Raw genomic sequence first — 23,514 nt, forward strand, 5'->3', positions numbered from 1 at the left:
GACCATCCTTTCTGTACAAATATTTTTCCTTTTCTGAGTTACAGGAATACTTAAAGTTGTTAGCACTTCTGTTACGATTCTGAAGAAAGCTACTATTAAATTTGAGAGGAGGTACACTGAAACAGCCAAGAATTTTACAAACTGAAAAGGGAAGAGCCAGGCATCTTTCAATCTGTCTGGTGTTTTAAAGCCTCTCAGAAAACAAGACAAGCTACAGGCATGGCTGAGGTTATTTAGACTTGCTACTCCTTCATGTCCCTCTGTCAAAGACTGCTGCTTCCAAAGCTCAGTCAGCGCTATGGTTTGTGTAAGTTCTCCAGTCTGCTCCAATGTAAATTGTGCTGGGTCACTTCAAACACCTTGGCAGCAATGTGAACTATAGCTTTTGCTAGGTTACTTACTTTAGCAATGAAATGGTTAAGAATCGCTCATGCTGTCACCAGCACAGCTGTACCACAGCTCTCTGCATCTAGGTAGGCCCTGCAAACAGCTGATAAAGCTGGTTTGACTGACCATGTCTCTAGCTCTTGTTTTTCAGTGGCTAAGTTGTGTTTAGAGGCTTGCTAAGACACTGAGAACCACAAATGCAACTGGAGATCAGTCAGTGTGTTAATAAATAAATAAGAATTGGTTGTGGCACAGAATTGGCCAGCGGTACCTAGTAACAACTATAAGCTGCTGTCACGAATTTAGGAATAGCCCTTAATTCTGAAGTAGATAATGATGTTAGTGCAAATGCCCGGAGTATAAATCTGCTTCTAGGAAACATCATCTTTAAGTTCATGGGCAGTAGTGGTAGTGGGTATCATTTGTAAACTCACTTATATCAGCTACCCAGATGCCTCTACTTATTATCTTACTATTGGCTTGAATTGGCAATTGCTGAGGAAGAACATCTCTAATAGAGAGCCAGTGCTAGCTGTGCATCCCTGATCAGGTTTTATGTTCCTAAACAACATTTATGCCTTTGCAGCCTTCCTCCCAAGTTGCCACTTGGTAGTTCATTGTGTGCAGTTCAACTTGTTTTGCTTCTGCCAGTCAGGCAAGTATTGGCTGGAGAAACATTCAAAAGTGGTTCCAGCCTATCCCATTAGATGCAAAGAAATGTTAGATCATATCCCATAAGGTACATCTTTGAAACCCCATAGTCAGAGATAGGATTTTCCCTGTGGTCACTGTAACAATTCTACAGATAGAAAGTTTTTCCAGTTCAGGGAGGTGAGGGACATTTGTCAGGATGGAATCTTGGATTTCAGATCAGTGTCTCCCTTTCTTTACTGTAACCTACAACAACAGAACAGTTGTCTCTTTCCCCTTTATTTCCTTGTTAGTCTAGTGTTGACTGTGCAGTTGTGATAAATTAAAAATAGAGCTTCTAAAAAGAATGCTTTTGTTTGTTGTCTCAAAGAAACAAGGGATTTCTGAAATGTGAAAATGAGCAAAAAATGCTAGTTTCTCACTGCAGTACTACTTTAAGCCTCTTCTGAATTAAGGTTTTTGGTTTTGTTTTTTAACTTTTTGTTACCATCCTGGTGAACCAAAATATGTCTATTCAACTAGTGAGACAAACTGGAAGGAAATTGCAAGTGTACGGAAGAACTGTAGTTTGTAATTAAAAATCTTTTTTAAAAAAAACAAGAAAGGAAAAAGAAAGAGTAGAGGAATATACTTCAACAGTAGTTTCTGTGCATTGGTGGGACTAGCCAACTGTGTGCATAAAAGAGTAAGAACTGTCTAGGTAGATATCTTCAGAAAAAGGTGTGGGAATCATATAATTTTGTCTCATAAGATGAACACTGGTACCTACAAGAAGAAGCCTCACAGACTGCACATGAAGGAATCATTTTGCTCTCTGCAGCACAGGTAAGGCTTTTGCTGCTACAGTGCATCCAGGGTTAGTATCAAGATGTAAAGCAAGTGGTGGGGATCTGGAAGGCAGCATCAGGGATGATCAGAGTCTTTTAAAATGCATGCATCCTTTCGCATCCTTTCCCACCCACAGGATTTGTGAAGAATATTGAAAGAAGAACATTTTAACAATTCAGAATATACAAATCTTGTGATAAGAAAGGCAGTAAGGTGAGCTAAGCAGAATATACAGCTGTGCTAGTTCCCGCAATAAGTCAAATTTCAGAGTCTAATATCTCATATGTGGCAACAACTGTCAGCTGTGCTGCAGGCAGCAACCTTGGCAGGATGCTATATGGGCTAAATGCAAAACAAACTGGGCAAGAACAGGAAGATCTCAATAATATAGAGTTATTACAATTTTCAGATAGAGCCTTCTAATGCTCTTCAGGTATGGCTAGACTTCAGCAGAAGTCTTCTGACAACAAAAAGTTGCTTTGAAAAAGTCAGTCTAGTAACCCCAGAGAGTTTCTCCTTGAATCCTCTGCAGAGTTTGAGGCCGGATCCGACTGCTTGCATTGCCGTGCTGTAGTTCAGCGGCACGATCGCAGGGCGGCGTACGCAAACCGTGCTTGAGCTGCTGCTTCTGCCGTTTCCACTGCAGGAGCAGTGAAGAGCGAAGTCAAACTTGAAGGTTTACACGGTCAGCTGCTCAGCACCGTTTTCTAGGATTGCCTTACAAAGCTGATAGGGAGCTACCCATCCCTTGTTTAGTCTGGACATGTAAGTTATTGCAGGTGTGCCCATATCACAAGCTGCCGGACGATGTAAACCAGGTGCCTATATTGTCATCTTTCTCTAAGAAAGCAAGCAAAAAGAGAGCTATGCATCTTCAAGGCTAGTAAATGGAAACTGCATTTGAAAATATCTGAAGAACTTTCTCTGTCCCTATGGGTATTTCATGACTAGAAGAAATTAAAATAAGTAACTTCTATTATTCCCTGATAACTTGAAAAATTATAAATTTTAAAGAAGAAAGTGGTCGATAATATGAAGTCTCGGGTTGCTAAAAATTAAATGCACTGCTATCAGAAATACCAAAATATCTATTCCACTTGTTTATTTCTATTATTGTAGTGCTTAATGACTACTCTCGAGTCAATATTTTCTTGAGTTAGATCTGTACTGATGTACACTATTGTTATCTTACTGCAGGTAAGGTTTCTGACGTGTGTTTAGGCAATAGATGTGGTATTTTTTCCCCAAAAAGAGAATGTCTGGCTTATGTAAACTCTATTTTTCAGTTTCTATCATTAGTAACGGTAACCGTGATTTTTGTGACGTTAGACTTTAAATGTTGGGAAACCCTCTTGGTATTGAAGCACGGGAATGCTATCCTGAGGTCTACTGAGCTTGATTGCTCTAAATGGCACCCCAAAAATGAAGGGGAAATTTTCTGCATGATGGGCAGCTAGTACTCCATCTGTCCCACTTCTCTTGCTGTCCTATTTTTCACTGTTTAGCCTTTAAAATTACATATTTTTCAAGTTAACAAAAATGCTTATTGGCGTGCCAGCTTTGACAGAATGAAAAACAGTGGTCATATCACTGTAAAAGAAGATATCTGAATAATAAATGGACATTAAAGAGATGAAAAATAAATCCTAAGTATTGTAGTTATAGGTTAAACGATCCTTTCTGAGACCTCAAACATACAGACCATGTTTTGCTTTCTCCATTAGGCAGGTAGCACACAACTATCTACTCTTTGAACAGTGTCCTGGACTACATCTTCTTGGCTGCTGGATATAACTGCAGATCCAATTAGCCTGACACACACACAAAATTTCAGTAAAAGTCTGGGGACAATAATAATACACAATATTGCAACAGCAGCTTCCTAAAAGCATGGAAAAAGGCCACAGCTCTCATAAGTGGCATGAAAACAACAGACAGAACTGTAACTATACAGTCTTATCTGTACTTGTTTTCTTTTCCCAAATCTCAGAGTGAAAATGCTTTTCTGATGTTGGTCATCTTGGCTATTGCTGCTCTGAACAGCAAGGGTATGCTGAATTTATTTTGCCATCTTTCTCATTAAGCTGTCCTGCTTACCTCCCCCATTATTTTCCAATTTTGTTACATATCAGAGAGCTGGAGGTTGACCTTCATAGTTGCTAATGTGAATCAGACTTCCAAAGATAGACAAAATCAAACTAATCAACCTGACTTGACCCGATATAAGCTGTTTAGATGATGAGTAAGTCTGAACCAGCATATCTTTTCATGTACGTGCTTGTGCAACTGTTTTTTAAAAGAAGTTCCTTTTAGTAATAACATGTTTTCTAGTCTAACTTGCCTGAGCCTTATAATTTATTTTTTCAGTCTTCAGTCAGTTCTACTGTGAAAATGATGGCCTGTCCCGAAAGGTAATCTGAGAAGAATTTCTTTTGGCTGTGCTGTACTATTCTTCTGAATGTGAGTATCAAGTCTTGAAACTCAATGGGCAGAGCAGACAATCTGAGAGATGTTTGGGGTCTTGACTGAGTGTTTCTCAAGATTAGCTTTTACTATTTCCAGGTATTAGACTAACTTATCGTGGTTTTCCTTGAGAAATAGGGTAAGTTAAGCACACTCGTGTCTCTTTTCTCAATAAAATATGTCCTGGCAAAAATAATTGATCAAGATTTACATTGACAAACTTCGCAACTAGCTAAATTCACCCATAGGGGTGAATAGCTTATTGCCTGCCAGATACACTAGAGAAGATTGCCCCAGAGGGATGGATTTGTCCTTCGCTAATGTGTTTCTTTCCTTGAGTTCCCAGTTCACCAACCTGATTTTTAGAAAAGTAAGGATTTTTCTGTCCCCCTCTGTCTGTTTTTTTGCAGTGCATGTAATTCTCTTGTCTCTCCTTTCACTACTTTGCTACTGTTATAACCAGCTTTGATATTTTCACTGGTGAAACTCTGTTGCCAGCCTGTCTGTCCCTTGCCTTCTCAGGTCTTCACTGGTTCCAGAAGAGACAAAATGCTGTCTGGTGAGCAAGGAAATAAAATGGAAAGGGATGATCAGATAAGATCAAATAACTTTTATGCTTTACGTATAGCAAAATGTGGGAAGACTTACAACAGAAAAGACAATACTGAAAAGGCTTAGAGGTTTAGAGTTAGTTAAATAAAGCTTTTCTAAATAGACTTATTGCAAAATAAATATGAAATAACCAATGTCACAGTGCTGTTTTAAAAGCATATTGTAGAATAGGTGCTTCTCACCTCATTACTCTCATTTAAATTTCTAAAGGGCAGGTAGAATTAAGATGAGTAGTGTATCTTGCAGTATCTGTGTAATGGTACTTATACTTAGAGCTCTATTAAGGAATAATTCTTCTTGTGTCTGGCAGTGAAGTTCACAGTTCCCTGGGATTTCACCAGGAGTAGCACAGAAGTGTGTTTTCCTTGAAAAGAACACTTAGGTGTTAAATGTGCTTATCCAAAGGTGTTTCATCTGCCACGAAGAACCAGAAGCTATTCAGATCCTCCATTTCTTTAGAACAAAAATTTTACAGGTGACTTCTCAAGGCCAAGAAGGATATCTGCTTTTGACAAAATGTGAAAGAGCAGCATTAAGTGAATAAAATTAATCATTGAATCAAATTAAATGATTGCAGGTGTCTGTCTTTCATTTTTCCCAGTTTTTCCCTTTTAATGAAGAAAAATGGTAAGTTCTGGGCTGTAAGAGAAAGAAATTTTTGATCTGGCCATAAAGTTCACACACCCAAGGTTCCTCTAAGCGTTTCTATGTGAATATCCTGGCGTCATTCTCACCAATGTGACTGTAACCTTAGGCATAGCTACTTGGAGGTGCTTTTGGAGAACGAAAGGAGAGGGGGGAGGTTCAGTCCTGCTAGAGCTCGTCTGCCCTGTTGAGACAATTTGCTCCCAGCAACAGCTTCTCTTCCTGCCAGATGTTCAAGGACTCACTTCTAATGGCATCGAGACCTTTAACCTACCATTCTTTAACCAATGGGATTACATATGTTTGTTTAATACGAAAATGCTTCCCTGTTTTTTCATCTCAGTGTGAGCAATTACTCGGGATGACTAATGCCTTGGGACCCGAAGCTTATAATGGAAAGGCTGACACACACGTGCAATCTTATCTATCGTGGCACTATGCAAAAGGGAATTATATAATTAAAACATTTTAATGATCCCACTGTGCAGTGGGAAAGCTACAAGCTCCAAAGGAGCCAGGCCAACTCTGTTATCAAGGCTTATTCAGTGATCTCTTAGGAGCAGTAGGGCACATTTTGCTAAATATAGTGTGGTGTGCTAATACGTGCTATGTGTGGAGCATGGCATTGGGACCACTGTGTCACAGAGCCACAGTGCAGTGACCTGGGGGGCTGGTACACCTCCTTTCAGCTAAGATTTTCAGAAATGACTGCCTAAACTTAGATGCCTAAATCCAAATTTAGGCACTTATATAAATAGCCTAACTTTTTAGAAGAACAAAACCAAGAAACTTTTTTATTAAAATTATATAAATAATAGAAAAAAAACCTATGACAAAAGAGAAAGACTACTAAGATTGTATTACTTCTAGAAATAATACCCAAAATACGGCTATATTTTTTAGAAAATAAGAGTGGAATGGTAACTTCTGATTGCCACACCTTAATTATGGGATGTAAATGCGGTTTGTAAAAGGAAATCACAACATTCAAGAACCATGCAGAAGAGAGATTATCTATCTACCACATGACTGGACAATAAAGCTACATATGATGTATTTTTTCAAGCTAGATAGGGACCTCTGCCAAAATCTTTATCTCGTTATTGGGTTTGAGATCCAAAAGCAGATTGGCAGTGAGTGGAAGTCACTGTCATTGAAATGGCTTTTGATCAACGTCAGATACATTTGCTGGTGTCACTCTTGTTCCCAGGAAATAGGTGTTTATGCGAACAAGCTACAAAGCTTGGCACTAGCAGAGAACTGGGCTGACAAAAATACCAAAGGTAAATTATTGTGGGTAAAAAAGAACGAGCACTTAAGTCAGTTACCAAAACATGGGGCAACATAGCACCATCACGTGCCATGTGATGCATTTGTATGGGGTTGGTAAATGCGACACAGGACCTACCAGACCTCCTTGCACTCGTGGGACAGCAGCAGGGGCCAGGCAGAGCGCCTGCAGCACCTCAGATGGCCCCAGGTGAGCACGGCCCACCGTGTGCGTTCGCTAGATCTTCGCCGACCGTTGCGGGAGTTTAGGCACCGAGCTCACGTGCACGTACCTCGGCGTGAGTGTCTTAACCTGGAGCGGCACGCTGCCTGCGGTGACCGTGCACGACAGAGCAACGGGCGCAGCCAGCGCTCTCCCGCAGCAAAGCTGTGGCGGGGAGGCACGCGCTGGGGCGCCCACCCTCCGTCTGCCTCTAAACTCTGCAGGTTAGAGAAGGCGCTTCCGCCGTTTTCGTTAGCGAATAAGGTCCCGGTGCTAGTCCTAGCATAACGAAAGGGACCTTATCCTGCAACCTCTGCTTCTCCGACCTGGGGAAGAGGATCGGGACGCAGCGAAGTCCTGTGTTGTGGTGTCCTCAAGCAGCACGTTACCTGGCTCCGTTTCACAGAGCACCGGGCCAAGGACTGACGGGTGAGATTTCCTGCTGAGCATTTACACTCTAGGACAAGCAACTGTGAAGGGTGGAAAGCAGCAGACAGTGGTGTTTCCAAATGTAATTTGTGCCTAAAAATGCTATCTATTTGCTTAAAAATACTACGCAGATGTTTTTCTTTGCTGTTGGTAAAGCAGATAAGAGACATTGAAGCTGGTAGCAAGCTCATTTCTGCGGACAAGAATATGTTACAACAGAAATCAAGACAATGCCAGAAACAAGGCATGTTCAATAAACTAGAGTGGCTAAAAACTAACAGAGTAGTGACGCCAGATGGAAAGCATCCAAGAGAGTGGAGGAAAGGGCATATGAGAGGAGACATTTTAACAGCTTCCTGTGAAATCTCTCTGCAAACTGCAGAGGTGTTGATGCATGAGAGACACTAAACTCCAGCAGGTGAAAAAGGCTGCCAGCAAATAGTGCGCAGGAGCTTTCAAGTAACCTTGAAAAGCAAAACCAAAAAAACAATTATTTTCTGCTTATACAACAGAGCGCTTCTGATACCGAAGCACAGGGCAACATCTATTTATAATTCAAATAAATCTTATGTTCTGGTATTTGGAACTGTCAGCTTTCAACATATTGGGAAGTAGCAACCATAAGGCTGCATTAAAAAATGTTGAGTTAAATCTGCATTGTTTCATTCCATGTATTTTTCACTTTAGTCACTAGCTAGTAACAGTTTGTGCAAAAGAAATAAGCTTCTTTTTTATGGTAGCTCATGTGGAGTTCACAAGTGTCCAGACAGCTGATGCCCTGGCAGTGCTTTTAATGCCTGCTGGCAAAGCTCAGGCCTGACTCTTTTTTTCACAAACACTCAGAATTTCCATGCACATCAACAGGACTTTCCCGTGATATGTGACATATGCAAATAGAGCCTTATAAGTCTTGGGGAAGCATATCTAGCCCAGAGTACCCAGTTCCTTGGGCTTGGTGTATCTCCTGGCCATGTCCTGACCCAAGTTTTGCCTCTTGTGCACGTTCTTATTTTTGGTGAGTGCCCAAAATTGCCACGTTGGATAAAAAGGCACTGAGACTAAAGTGGGGGGGGGGGGGGAGGGCACTGGGCAGTGCATCTGCCCCAGAGTTTAGAAATGGCCTGAAAATGTCATGACTGCAAGCGAGGACGTACTGTAGCAGCCAAAGGATTTTTAGCAAGACTGGTGGGGTTTGGTAGCAGTTACACGCAGGAAGCATTCTCCCAGTCCTGATTCTTTGCTCTCAGGCTTAGAGTTTGCAGTGATGCCAGTTAAGCAATCAACTTTTTTCCCTATTAAACCTAGACCACTTTTTTGTGGAATCATCAAAAGACAGAGGCTTCTCCAGCATTGTTTTTGCTAAATCATTATTTTTCCCCTTTTGCTTCAGAGTACAATTTTTCTCTGTAAATAGAACTTATTTCCGGTTGCTGTGCTTATAGTCCAAATACGGACAAGGCAAGAATCGCCTGACAAGCTATTGGCAGCCACTAGGAAGTGAAAACACTCTCTTAGTACTAGGTACAGCAAAAAGGATTTATAATACACACCTCTTTGAAGTCTCGGTGTACTTTAAATAAATTGGGGATGGACTAAATTGCTTCTCAGGATCTTTTCCATCCTCATCTACTGTGGTCCTGTGTATTCCTACCAGTACCACTTGTGATAGTGTTCAAGCCACTGAATGTTTGGCTCGCCGAACTGACGGGAAATGTTGGGTTGCCCTTTACGCCCTCTAAACCTTCTAGGAAAGGTGCACATCGGGACCTCAGTAGAAGCAGAGTATTCTCCCTTGGCAGCTTCTCTCCGACTTGTTCCTCAGCAGGGGAATCACAGCACCCCTCTGCACTCAGAGACTTTGGTGCCACTGAAGACGATGTTTTCAGTCTTAAAATCCTCCCTGCACCATTAATTATTCCATCGTCCATAAAAATGTGATCAGATCATTGACCAGCTAACACAACCTGAACTTTTAACACCTTGTCAGGACTGATTCTCCATTCAGGCACAAGCTTCTCTCTTCTGTAAGCCTACCTACCTTACATAGACCCTGCTATCATAAAATATATTGATATTTTTTGATATTAGAAGTACTGACTCATGAAAGAAAATGTGCAAAATGTTCGTATTCAGAAGATAGCATTGCACCATTTCAGACTGCTGCAAATGAATATTGTGTGCTTCTTTGCAGGGAGTGACTGCACTAGAAAAGCGAAGGGAACCCATGACTATCAACATTTCATCGTGTGCTGAATGAAATTAGGTACTCAGAGTCTACTGTATTATACTGTTCTGCAAGTAGCAGCTGGTGCCTAGTGACTTTTTAAAGATTTGTTTTTTTAAATGACCAGTTTTGTCAGTGATTCATCATTCTTTCATCGAGGAACCTTTACCTGCGAGGAGAGGAGGAACTCTTAGACACACATCCACGAGTCTCTATAGCTAGTTCATTGCTGTGACTGGCACTGTCGTGTTACGACATAATGTGGTGCCTAGTAAATGTATAGGGTCTCTGTCTGAACTTAATTTCTTTTCTTGCTCTCTTTAAGCAAAATTTGTGCTGGCTTCACTGGGGAATGTTTCCTAAATAGGAAGATCAGGATTCTGTTATGAAAATATAAAACAGCTTGTTTGAAACAAAGCAATGTAATTTATGAATGTTTTAACATAGAGCATGTTTGTGTGTGCATGGGAACATGTAATTATTGCCTGTTTTAATATTAAAGATTTTATCTTTTAAAAAAAGACTGTCTAAAAATTAACTGGGTTTTATAAAACTCCCAAATCACATTAGAAGGCCAATTCTTTTCTATTTATATCCCTTATCCCTGTTTTTGAATGATTTATTTACTTTTCCAGTTTATCTTTTTTTTTTTTTTTTTTTTTTTACATCCAGAGCATTACATGATGGGAAATGTTATAGACTAAAGTCTATAAAGTATAGAAATAAACAGTTACTAAGGAAAATGCACCTGGGGAGATAGATAACCATTTAATTGCCATAATGCTCTCTGGGGACACCGCGTCCATATCAGCAGTTCCACTAAATGAGTGGATTTCAGACGGACCCAGGACTGGCTGCACATTGTTAATACAGGAAGCCGTTCCTCGTAATAAGAGGTCAGACTAGTACTGCTCTCTGAATACCAGCTCTGAAATGAAATTATCCAAATAAATAAACTCCAGGCTGAGTTCTTCTCATGCCGTTGACTGGAAACCTGCCACAGAAGGCAGGGCCTGAGAGAAGAGGTTTGGTGTATTTTTTCCTTCTGCATTTTGTTAGCTTTATGATTGATTTTACAAGGAAGAAAAAAAACATTGTAAAGGTGATCCTTCATGTTGTAAGGATGGAATGGACCTCCTAAATGACTCTATGACTCTAACACAATGTCTGATTTAGATACGCTGCTGCGATAAACCAGCAAAGCACTTCCTAGGTAGAGGTAGGTAATGTACTGGCAGAAGCACAGATTTGCCTGTATAACAACGCTTAAAGCTAAATCCATTCATTGTTTAATGTTTGAAGGGCTGGCACATTTTTGGCTTCTTTTTCTGTGTAAGGCATATACATACATACATACATATATATATATATATATATAAGTATATATATATAAGTATATATGATACATATATGAAAAGCAGATACAAATGCCGGGAAGCCACAGAGGCCAAATCTCATGTGGTATCCACACAGAAAATGATATCCAAGCTTTTACAGTGCAGAATGTCCTGTTTTACTTTGCTTTAGCAATAGAGACTGATAAAACAGGAAAAGGTGCCAGAAGCACTAAGTAGCTTCATTTGCTTTTAGACCTCCAAAGCACTTATATTTTCTAAGAAAATCCTGCAAAATTACTCTCACATACCTATACAAGAAAAGAGAAATATTATTAAAAGTATAAGTAACTCAAATCTTGATTTTTAGATTTAAATTTTTCATTAAAGTTTCAGCTGATTCTGTTTAAACAGCAAAGAAAATTGCAGAGCTGGAGTGCATGGTCTTAATGGGTTTAACACTTGTCTAAGAAACAAGCAGACAGGAGAGTGTTAGTAAATGTTTATGCATTACAGAAATGCCTTCTGCATCACATATTATGCACTCAGACTCTGAATGTACATAGCAACGGAGCTGATTAAAAACAACCCATTTTGCCTTTTAATTATTGTGACGTATGGAAGTACACATTCCAAAGGCCATTCTGCAGTGTATTTTATGCGTAAAAGATCTTGGAGGGGAAGTGAAATGGTTAGAGCAAATAGTTAAATTTAAAAATTGAAATTAAAATCCTGCTCTCCTTGGAGTCGATGAATTATTTGCTCCTGTCATCTCTGAGCCTGATTTTACTCCGAGAAATCAAGCAAAGCTGGTCAGCGACAAGGAACAGGACATAGTCTTGTTTTAGCATTAGTCTTATATAAGTTTAGGAGGGCAAATTTTTGTACCTTTGGGAGACCCACTGAATACAGAGAGCCTCTGTAGAGCAGAATTAGTACCAAATTATTTAAATATTTTAAAATAAATTTTCCAAATAATTAATCTTTTATCTTAGGATAGAATAGTCCGTATTTCCTTCTATTCTTATCACATCCATTAATTGATTTTATCAAGATAAAATATTGGTCAGACCACAATAGAGAAATCCAGATAACATTTAAAAAAATACAGTTTTGGTGTCTGAGTGATGAAAATATCTCATTTGTATTAATTCACTTGCCATGGAAGGATATTTTAATGTAATCTCTGATTCTGTGCTTCTAAAACTGTTGTTCCAATGACGTACCCAATTTATACTGGTGCTCTTGGTGTGTTCACTCAAGAAACCAAATTAAAATACAAAATCATCAAACGTTATGTCTTAGAAATGGTGCCTTCACATATCAGATCTGGATAGAAAGAAATTGGCTGCTTTATTCCAGGATGTGGAACGGGAAATCCAGCCCAAAGCTGGGCAGCGGGTTAATCGGTCAAAAATATTTGGAAGTTTATCAGTGGGGGAGATGTTGTTTTTGCAAAACACATTTTATCAATACCAGACAGCCGAAACTGTGGCATATCCCTGAGAGTAGCTGACTCACTTCCCAAGTGTCTGGAAATGTCAGCGCGTGTCTTTGGGATATCAGTCGCTTTTCCACGTTCGGGCTCCCATGAAGATAGCTGGGCTGCGCCAGGAGGCGCACGGCACGGCTCAGCTCGGGCGACGCAAGGCCTTGCCCGCCCTCGATGCGCAGCGACGCGCGCAGGAGCTGTCCCCCGGGCGGTCTCCGTCTGCACACCGGCCTGGCTGCGTGGGGCGTCAGCGTGCCACCCAAACCGCGTGGACCTCTCCCCAGCGCGCCGTCGTGGAAGCGCCGGCCGGCCCCTTTCCTCCGGCCTTTTTTCCTCCTTTCCTTTCTTTATTCGGTTATCTAATCCCTTCGCCCCTGCCCGCGGGGAGCTGGGGCCTCGCAGCGCCTCCCGCGGCAGGGCTCCGCGTGGGGCAGGCCGCCCCCCGCGCAGCGCCGCGCACCCACCCGCGCCCGCGGCGCCGCGCGCCCGCACCGCCAGGGGGCGCCGCCGCACCGCGGATGGCGCCGCCGCGCTGCCCCGACGGCGCGGCCCCGGCGCCGCCGCCCCCGCGGCCCCGGAGGCCCCCGCGCATCGTGGCGCTGCGGCGCGGGAGGGGGGGGGACAAGCGCGGGAGGCGGGCGGCGACAGGGGCGTCAGACACCGGCGGCTTTGGGGCTCTTTTTCCATTTTTTCCCCCTCCCGTGTAGCGCTCCGTGTTCGCTCTGCACGTCTCTACGTCGCAGTGCTGCGCTGGGAGGGGGCAGCGGCGCGCTCAGCGGGCACAGTGAAATCCCGCGTTTTAACCCGCAGTGGCCCTGGAGGAGCTTCCTCCATGCGCGTGTAACGAATCCGAGTTTGCCATTCCCGACGGGCGCGGGAGCAACCCCTCGCCCCGGTCGGACCGCTGACCCCGCGCAAGTCCCGGCGGCGGCGGCCCGGCGGGCGCGGAGCCCCTGCAGCCGCGGCCCGGGGGACCTGCCTCCCGCGGCCGCACGGCACCAGCCCTGCCCGCGGCCCCCGCAGAGCGGAGGGCCGGTTTCGGCACCCGGTGGCACAGCGGCTCTCCCCGTGCCGCCGGCCGCGGGCACCGGTGCCTGCGCCCTTCCAGCCCCGGTGGCGCTTTGTGCTTGAGGCGAAACACCTATGCGGCGAGGGGGTGGTTTCACGCGTGTAGGCTAGAGAGGGTGAAGGCGAAACGAAATTGAATCGCGTTAACATTACTGCATGTGATTATTTAGTGGGTCCTTTTCGGGGGCGGGGGGCGGCACGCCTGCAGCCGAGCTGCCTGTGGGCTGCCTCCGGCGGCACCGGGGCTCCCAGCGGGAGCTTTCCCGGTGCGCCCCTTCGCTCGGGCCCTGCGGGCGCCTCTGCCGCCGCCGACGCGTCCCGGCGGCCGAGCCCCCGACGGGGCGGACGCGCGTTGGGCCGAGGGCGGCCGTGTGCGGGGCCCCCCGCCGCCCGCACCGGAGCTCCCACGGGGCCCGGCGGGGCGGCGGCGGCGGGGTGGTCGCTGGCACGGCGGCCCGGGCCGCTGCCCTCGGGGCGCGCTGCCGCGGCGCCCGCCCGCCTCATGCCGCAGGAATGCGCCGAGGTATGCGCCAGTTTCCAGAAGTGGATCCCCTTCCCTGCTGGAGCAGAGGAGCGCATATATCATCCGGTGGCAACAGTCCACCTTCCCTGCAGTTTCGTAACCGCTTACGAGGGTAAACTGAGAGTTGGGAACAGCCCTCTATTAAGTAGCAGATTGAGAAGAGGCTCTTCCCACTTGGAGAAGGCAAGTCTTCCCAGGCGGACCCTCACGCTGGGAGCTACAGTCACCGAGGCGTCTCCTCCTCTCTCAGCTGCTGCCGCTGCTACTCGCCGCTCCCTCCACAAGGTGCCCCCGGAGCTTCATCCTTTCTCCTCCTCCCTCCACGCAGGTCCCACGGCTGCTGCTGGAGCCGCCGCCGCAGGAGCTGCCCCGCCACCGGCCCCGGCACCCTGCCGCCGCCCCCCAGGTCTGTGCGAGCCCAGCAGCGGGGCCCCCTGCCCTCCTCCCCGCGCTGCGCCCCTGCACCGCGCACGCCCAGGGATGCGCTCGAGGTCGCGCTTAGTAGCGCCGGACATGGGAGCGGGGAGAAGGCGCGTGTCTGTCCGTGTCCGTGTGTCCCCGTCCCTGCCGGGTGCGCCGCAGCCGTCGGGCGCGGCGGTGGCAGGTGCCCGCGCAAAGCCCGCGCAAGCGTCCGCCGCGGCGGGGGAGCCCGGCGACGGCAGCCAGCGAGGTGCGCTCCCGCTGCTCCTTCTGGCGGGAGAGCTCTCCTCCCCTCCCCCGTGTACGTGCAGCTCCTTCTGAGTTCATTCTTCTGTTTCCAAATCTTATGGCTTTGACAGCTAGTGGGTTTTTCTTTCAGTCATATTTTTTTCCGTTTAGGTTATTTCTTTTTCCTTCTTGAAAGTGGTAAAATGTCGCTCGCTGCACGGATTGGAATTGCATCGGTAATTTTTGTGGTTGGCATGAGTGTGAGATTGTGCTGGTACTGGCGAAAGTATGCTTTTTTCTTTCTTTCTTTTTTTTTTTTAATCTTTTTTTAAGTGGTTGCTTAAGATCAAAGGCAAAACCTTTAGCCCTGCTACAAAGTGTGCTTTGTGTGCAGAAGGAAAGTGTCCCAGTACAACCAGGAGCGGATGTTTCTTCCACCACCTCCAGGCATTCTTTCAAACAGCCAAGTTTGAGAGAAGAAAATGAACTGCGGTCAAACGCATGTTTTGGCTGAGAGGTTTTATTGCAGAAAAGAAATATATATACATATCAGGAATGACGATCTTGCAGCAGTAGCAAGGAATGAAGTTCTAGATGCCTTTGCGCGATGGTTCATTTCTGGTGCTCTCCAAAAGGATCAAAAGATGGCACTCCAAGCCCACACAACATTTCCGAGACAAAAGTCCGTTTAAACACTGAGTTTAAGAGCTCGGTGAGCTCGCTGCAGAATGCTTTAAAGAGAGTGTGCTTGCCGTTTCCCATGCGGAGCAGTGAAAGGATTTGGGAGCTCTCAAGGACCATTTAACATTAATTTCGGTCCTTGTTATGTTAGGAATGGGGACTCATTACAGTCAATATCGCACTTCTTTTTACCTGCGGGAGGTACCACTGAACGGAAAACAGCTCATTTTTTTGCGGGCTCTTGGCAAATTTTCTCGCTGTAAGGCAGTTGACTAAGGTAATTGTATGCAGCAGTCCGGCAGGAGCCTGTGAACTTCGGTGCCAGTAGCTGGGAAAGGAATAGTTGGATCTCGATAGCGTCTACCCACTAAATGTGCCTTGCTGTTTAGTTCCGTAGATGGCAGGAAAATATATTCCTTTTCAGTAGTTCCTGCAGACCAGTGATTTATGTATTCTTCTTTTTTTGTTTTGCTTTTGGCACCTTCCTGAGGAAATCTGTTGCCTAATTGCTTGTGGAATTCTTTTTCCTCCAGTCTAATTATGATATATGTTGTATTTGTTACTTTATTCAAACAAATCACCCCTCCCCTGCTTACTGAGATTAACAAAAAAACACCTCATTTTATGCATACGTATGAGAGCCATACATCTTAGCTCTTACTAAGACAAAAATTCGTATGGAAATTTTGCTGGAGTAATTTGTTGTGACCTTGAGTATATAGAGTTATAAAGGTATTGCTGCTTGCAATTAGGAGCCACTAAGTCGGCCTGATCCCCACCTATTTGCTAGGCAACCTGCAGTGATTGCGATACTCGGTCCCTGCCTACTTTTTATGATGTATTTGAAAAGCATTTTCTCTCAGAATGTGTAAATGACTTATCAGATGTTGAAACATCGTGGCTAGGCAGACGTTTCAGGTTTCAGCTGTGTGTTACACACACTTCTGCAAAATCTATTTCAGACCTTCAAGAGATGAAGAACTGCACATTCGTAGGCAGAACCCCTTAAAAAATAGTTTTACTGCACTTTCCAAACTGCCTTGAGACCACTAAAACACAGTTAACTAAGTGCTTCAACAGTTATGAAAAAGGAGCCGAACGAAATGGTCCAGCCGAAGGAGGGATTCGGTGGCTTCGGGGCGGCAGCGAGCCCCGGCCGGGCCGCCGCGGCGCTCGGCGCTGCAGCCGCGGACAAAAGGCGCGTTATTGCGAGGCTGGGCGCTCCGGTTAGCCACGGCGGTCTGCCGTGGTTCTGCACGGCTTCCAAGTCCAGAGGTTTCAACCTGGTCCCGTGGGTGGGTGCGGGGAGGGGGTGAGGGGAAGAGGGATAAGGGAAAAAGTGGCGTCCGCAGTTCTGCGCTGTTATGTTTCATGAATACACCCACGCCACCCTCTAATCCGTGCATCTTGTCTTTTTTTTTTTTTTTTTTTTTTTTTTTAAATGTACTTTTTAAAAAAAATTTTCCCCCTCTGTGGCTGCAGATTCATTCATGTCGCTGTGACCCGGCAGCGCAGAGATGAAGATGGAGCTGTGCGCGGCGCTGGCCGCCCTGTGCGCCGCCGCCCTCCTCTCCTCCACTGAGGCTGAAGGTAACCTCTGCCCCCCTCCCCCGGCCCCTCGCGTTGGGTGACGAGCAAGCCTCCAGCCGCCCCCTCCCTCCCTCTCCTATTTTTTTTTGCGTGTAACTACTGCACTTTCTCTCTTTCTCTCCTTCAGAGAAACGCCTCTCCTTCCTTGCCCAGCTCCTTCTGTGCTCTGTTCCTCCCAGCTAGTCAGACAAACCGTAGCTCCCTCTCTCTGTCTCTCTCCGGTGTGCTGTCCACACCGCCCCCGCAGCCAGGAGGCGCCGCGCCCGCGCAGCGGCCGCCGCCGCAGCGCCGCCGCGCAGCCCGCTGCCGGCGAGCCGCGCTGTAAAGCCGCCTTTGCTTTTATCTCGTTTTTTTTTTCCGGGGGGTGTGGGGAAGGGAATAAACACATGCGCGCACACACACAGAGCAACCCAAAGCTTTCAAATAAAATGCTCCCACAGAGTCCGGCTCGCTGCGCCTGCGTGGTTTGTTCGGGCCGGCCCCGAGGGGAGGCGTCGCCCCCCGGGGCCTGGGTGGGGGGACGTGGCCCTGGGGGCCACCGCCGCGCCGGGGCATCCCGCCGGGCTGGCCTCTGCGCCAGCCCCGGGGACCTGGTGCGTGGCCCTGAGCCCCTCCGTGCCGCCTTCGCTGGGCTCTGGCACGTGTTTGGCGCCGTCTTCCACAGAGAGGCCTTTTCTCCTTCTCCTTCTTCTTCCTGCGGGGGCCTGGCCCAGCCTTGCTGGAGATGCAGGTCCCCGGCAGCGTCCTGCCTCGCACTGCAGGGGCAAAGCTTGGGAGAGAGCCGCGGGGCTGGTTGGCGGAGCCTGCTGCGCCACATGCTGCGGCTCAGAATGACCTGGGCCCTGAGCGTTTGCCTCTGTGATGGACTGACAGCAAGTGCCTCCTTATGTGCGAGCTGAATGGCTCTGGCAGTAGTGCATGCCAGGAAGAAAAATATATGTATGAGGCCCATCTCCACGGTCTGCTCTGCAATGACTGTAGATGACCCTTGGGGCCTGACTCCATGTTAGGGTTAATCAAACCTCTGGGTTTGAACTCCTCCAGATTTTTTTTGGAAAAAGGAGAAGCCATTTTCTGAAAATTCAGCTTTTTCTTTCCTTCTCTTCCTGTACTGGATTGAAACAAGTCATCTGATGATGGCCTGCTGGGTTCCTCTCTGTATCTGGATGTAGTAGCCTTGGCTTATGGCTGCTAAAAGCACAGCATCTAAGGAACTCCTCTGGGGTATTTCCTCCCACAGCAGCAGTGCTCGCTTGGGGCACACAGACTTAAGGAAGATTGGCTTTCTGGAAACTATGACTTTCTGCTAGTAGTATAACATCTGGTCACCCTAGGAGAGATTCAGCCTGCTGCCTCCCCTCTCACGCTACGTTGTTGTTGGCTGAAGAACCGGAAAGGTCATTTAAAGTCATTTCAGAGTTGCATTTGAAATGCAGGACCACTGCTCCAGAGAAAGCTGAAAAAATACATGATTTTGAGGGAAGAGGAGGGTGAGTGTATTTGTGCATTCTTCCCCATTTTAGGAAGGATCTCATTCAGAGCTAGTCATGTTGCTCTTGTCTTGCTCCATTGTTTACATTTGTGGAGTGGGTTGTTTCAAAATATAAGTAGGAATGTTTTAATTAGCAGTAGTGTAGACCAAAATAGTAATAGCTTGAGTATTGTTATTGAAAGCTAGAAAAAATATGCCTGGAGAAGCAGATAGTTAAATTGTAATAGTAAAACTAGAGGCATTACCGGTCAAGCTGCCCAAGTTTGTTTAATTCTTATTTTGAGGTATGGGCCATTGTTAAGCAAAAGAATAGGTAAAGCCTGATCTTGTGAGTTGTAGAGCAGTTGCGAATAGGACTGACATTATTCTGCATTCAGAAATTTGTATTAAGTGAAAGACATACTCTGTTTTCAGCTTTCTGAAAGAAACACTTCATAACTCAAGAGTTTCGAAGAGCAGAAAAGCATCTTGAGAAGGATGTGCAGTGAGAAATAATTGTGCTGAAAATAGGATATCAAAACTAGGAGTACCTTGGGATTTACTCTTGCAAAAACTACTTTTACAGTGCTTTTTGCAGAGTATTTTTTGTTTGCAATAAACTAGCCATCCTCCAGCACTGTTTCAACTTTGTATTTCGATTTCGAATCATTCTGTAAATTGCATATTGTATCTGTAGTTCTGGTCTCATTACAACTTTATACCTGTCTGCTGAACTAAGGTTCTCCTGTGGATGTTTGTCCCTTTAGTCTGTTCCTCCAACTTTCACCTCATATTGTGGCACGATCCTTTCCCCACCTGTCCTGTTTCAGGCTGCCAGCACCAAAACAGTTGTATGACTGGTGCTTCTTTAGTGCATTTCTTTTCTCCTTCCTTTTATTTTTCTTGGTTCTCTTGGTTTTCAGCAGAGATGCAGTTTGAATTTTGTTTCCCTGAGATAGAGGTAGGCTCTGGATGATGAAAAAGATGAAAAAGAGAGAGGAAACGGTAGAGGACCGTTTGATGTGACCCTTTGTTGTAGATGTGGGCTGGGAAGGTGGAGTGAAGGTGAAGGGAGGGGAGAACATAGTTTTTCTGCTTTTCTGCTCTCCTCCAGCCTTTATTTTTCAGTTCCCCCCCGGAAGTAGATCTGATACTGATGCGCCCAGATTTCTAAGTACTCCGGGGTGAAGCTGTTAGTTCATCAGTATCGCAGGTGCTTTGTGGTTCTTCGTGAGCACAGTGCTCTGTTGCTGTTGGCAGACCAGTAATCTGCAGTGAGCTGCAGGAATGACGTTAGAGCTTTCCTACAGAAATAATCCAGTGCAAGGGTTTATATTTGGACATTTACTGTTGCAGCAGAGGGGGTAAAAACAACGAAAGCCCGAATAATTTCATGGCGTTTCACCATGGCGGGGAGGAGGTTGTTAACCCCAGACAAGGAAGCCAGTTCAGTTTTCAGGCTCTGCACTTTGCTCTTTTCTTTTACAGTGAAATTCTACTTTTTCTGTTTTGCTATCCATCTGACTTCTCTGCTAGCAGCTTTAACTTCTCATACGTGATGCAATAGCTTGTCATCTGTTTGTTTCTTGTCTCTTTAGTCCAGGACTGTAATACTCCAGTGTGTTCTGTGTATATCTTTGTGTCAAGGATATTCTTTTTTGTCACTGTTTTCCATCTGTAATTGCAAAGAGGAAAGGGAAATCTATGTCCTTCAGATAGACAAGAATATTTTTATTTTTTAGTCATAGTTAAGCCAAGTAGATTGGTATGTGATCTCCAGTTAGTTATGATCTCAAGGGCATGCTGTTACGGTATCATGGCTTATGTAGCGTAATGTATTTGGTAATACAGAGGGGTTTTCAAAAGCCCCCAAAAGAAATGAGATCATTGGTCCTCAGTGACTTTTAGGCCTTTCTTTGTGCTTCTAAAATTTATTTCCATGGTATTTTAGTAACACATATTTCTGATCCCACTGAACATTTGAAAGTTCAGAGTCTTCGGCATTTTAGGAATTGATTCGAACATAGAAAAGTCTGTTTTCTAGGCTGGAGACGGGGAAGGAGAGCATCACCGAGCAAGGTATTTGGCCTGCATGTAGTTTAGGGCCTCATGTAAAAAAGGTTTGGCAAATAAAAAAAACCTATTTCCAAGACGTACATTACAGTAAGTGACAAATAATTGTGGTACTACAGTTACAGAAGATTAAAAGGTTTTTCATGTGTTGAATCATTAATTTTCATAGACTAATGGTTCAGAGATGATCCAGGATAGCTGAAACTTTTCAAGTTACTCGCTTATTTGGTTTTGGATCTAGTTGGTGGGACCTTTGTTTCATTACCAGCTGGTATCTGATCTCTGTCTTTTGAGAAATCAGTTACTGATTTCCAAGTTCCTAAAGAGAGATTGACTGCCTTACAGAGTATAGTAATTTTAAGTTTGATATATGATTGGTATATTCGTGAAGGTGACTTATAATTCCACTTTTCCTAGTGCTATTTTGAAGCAAAGTGTATGTGTGTGTGTGTATTTATAGAGATACATATGCACATACATGCATATGTATGCAGAAACGTGCCTAACATTCTGTAAATATTCACACATGCAGTATGTGCATGTGTATACAATTATGTTGTTACATGTATCTTGATAAACAAAAATGAAATGTTTTCAAAGTATACTCATGTGAGTTATCCTGTATTTTAAGGAAATTTTATATACATATATAAAATTTTAAAAATGCAAACATACAGATGGCAATGTTTTTGTGTTGTGGTTGGCAATGAATATCTAACAAGACGGAGAAGGTGCTCTTTACTGCATTGTTGGGTTACAACTCATTCTTCCACTCCAGCTGGCAACACTGACTTCAAAGGAGCTTGTCAGGGATGGTGGATATAGTTACTTGTGTCAACACAAACTCCTGGCGTATTTCAAGAAAAAAGTAAATGAGGAATATTGGTATCTCTCAACCTCTGCTGGGCTTATCTCAGTGAGACCAAGAGTGATCTCGCTCTTCAACTTCTCATTCTTCAACTTCTATGGCCTGTTGACATGTTAATTTACATACTAATTATAGTTATTCTTTTCCAGTGATGGAATTACAGATTTTGTTTTATATAGGGATTGTGGATTGCAGCTACTTTCAAATTATATCATTTTAAAATCTGATTTTATATTTAAATTACTTGATCTCCTGGGTATATTTTTATTCTATCTTATTAGATATTCATTGAGATCCTGAAACAGTCACATTGCATTATCTGTAAAAAGCTGTAGACCTTTATATATTAGATTTGTATTACCAGTTAAGTAATACAAGCTAGATGTACATAAGAAAAATATCTTGCTCTATATTTTTTGTTTCAGAAAATATATAGCTATTATATATGTATATAATGGAAAGAGTGGCAACGAATGAATTATATTATGTCTGTTTTTTATTTTCTTTTGTGATATATAAGATAGGATATGCAATGAAGGAACTTACGGTAGTTCTAAAAGTGGTAGAAGTTAGCATTATGGAAATATTAGATATTGATACTGTCATACAGCAGTTTTTTATTCCACTGGACGCTTGTAGGGGAACCATACATTTCTGTGCATCATGAGTGAAATTAGTGACTTCTATGCCTGACTTAGTTTAGTCTATGTCCAGGTATGGAGTTCCGTGACTTAAGGAAGTAATGTGGTTTGAAATCTATTCTCTATCAGCACTCCTAAGCAATATGTGCATTTCTTCTCTCCAGCATTTTAACTCACTAGCCTCTATTTTAATACTCATGGGAATACTGTAATACTACCACGTGTTACAGTCATGATCCTACATCTTGACAAGTTAATGAGACGTTGGTCATTGATTTTGAAGGACGCAGGATCAAGATAATCAACACTGTCTCACACTGTAAACGTTTGTGCAGCCTCACTTGCGTGAGTAGCCCTCCATCAAGACTGCTTACTTGAGTAAAGCTACACTCATACTTAGTCTTTGTAGAATGAGAGTTTTAAGGCTTGTGCCTTTAATGGGACAAACTCTCATCATTGCCAGGGCATTTTGTTTGTGAAAGTCTGGTCTGCATACATATCACAGCTAAATTATTTTTCTAATGGTACAGTCCCTTGCAGAAGAAGAATTTTTAATAAGGCTGAGTAACAGTTGTCTTGTTTGATTATCACAATATCATGTTTATCATCTAAATATTTTGCTGTACTTCAGACTGACTTAATGCGCTCAGTCATGTGACCATAGTTTGGTCTTGATCTTGCAGCCTGTTTCACATGGGTGAAACCTGGTGCATGTGAAGGTCCATGGATGTTTGTGACGTTCTGTGTGAGTATCAAAAGCTCATGGGCCAGAGAAGTCTTTTATCACCCGAGTAGCATTCATCCGGAAGACATTTTGACGACACTGGATCCAAGCCTGCCTTTTTCACTCGGGCAAAGTTCCTTTTGGGAATTCAATGGGAGAAACATTTAGTGCTTTAGTTTGATAAGCCGCAAGATGAGAATGAATTTAAACTGCAGCAATGAAGATTCAGAATAGGTGTCAGGAGTGAGTATCTTTGTCATGATAGAGGAAATGAGTCATTGGAGTAGACTCCCTAGGGGAAGCCGGCGGACTTTCCGACAGTGGAGGTCTTTAAGAATGACATGGGATGGCTGATCTTGACTTGGTCGTGGGATGGACTAGAGGACTTCTAAGGTCCTCCACAACACTGTTGTTTTATAAGGCTATGAATACGTGGATGAAAGGATACATTAATTATATATCAATGTATTATTCTTTCTAACTGCCAAGATCCACATTTGAATTTTCATAAAACGGATTAAAATCCTTTAAAATGTTACAGACTTTTCCTCACAGTCAGTTTTTCAGTTTATCTGGAATCCGGTCATTTGGATATCAACAAGTTGGGCTGCTGCTGTCCTTCAGCAGTTAAAGCCTAAAGTCTCTGCTGCAACAGGTCAATTTACTTGCA

General features: G+C 44.2%; 1 protein-coding gene across 3 annotated transcripts in view; it reads left to right on the forward strand.

Moving 5' to 3' along the window:
• The first annotated feature begins 14,109 nt into the window (after positions 1–14,109).
• The window catches only part of COL12A1 (collagen type XII alpha 1 chain), a 104,534-nt gene continuing 95,129 nt past the window's right edge, over positions 14,110–23,514 (forward strand). For 2 of the 3 annotated variants that reach the window (XM_062572847.1, XM_062572845.1), the window contains exons 1-2: positions 14,177–14,554; positions 16,960–17,067. In XM_062572847.1, coding sequence (XP_062428831.1) covers positions 16,995–17,067 — 73 coding nt within the window. In that variant the 5' untranslated portion in view covers positions 14,177–14,554; positions 16,960–16,994. Of the gene's footprint in view, positions 14,149–14,176; positions 14,555–16,959; positions 17,068–23,514 lie in introns of those variants that run through there. The other variant, XM_062572846.1, reaches the window with a different exon arrangement.

The sequence above is a fragment of the Rhea pennata genome, chromosome 3 (assembly GCF_028389875.1).
Source record: "Rhea pennata isolate bPtePen1 chromosome 3, bPtePen1.pri, whole genome shotgun sequence".
Classification (NCBI taxonomy): domain Eukaryota; kingdom Metazoa; phylum Chordata; class Aves; order Rheiformes; family Rheidae; genus Rhea; species Rhea pennata.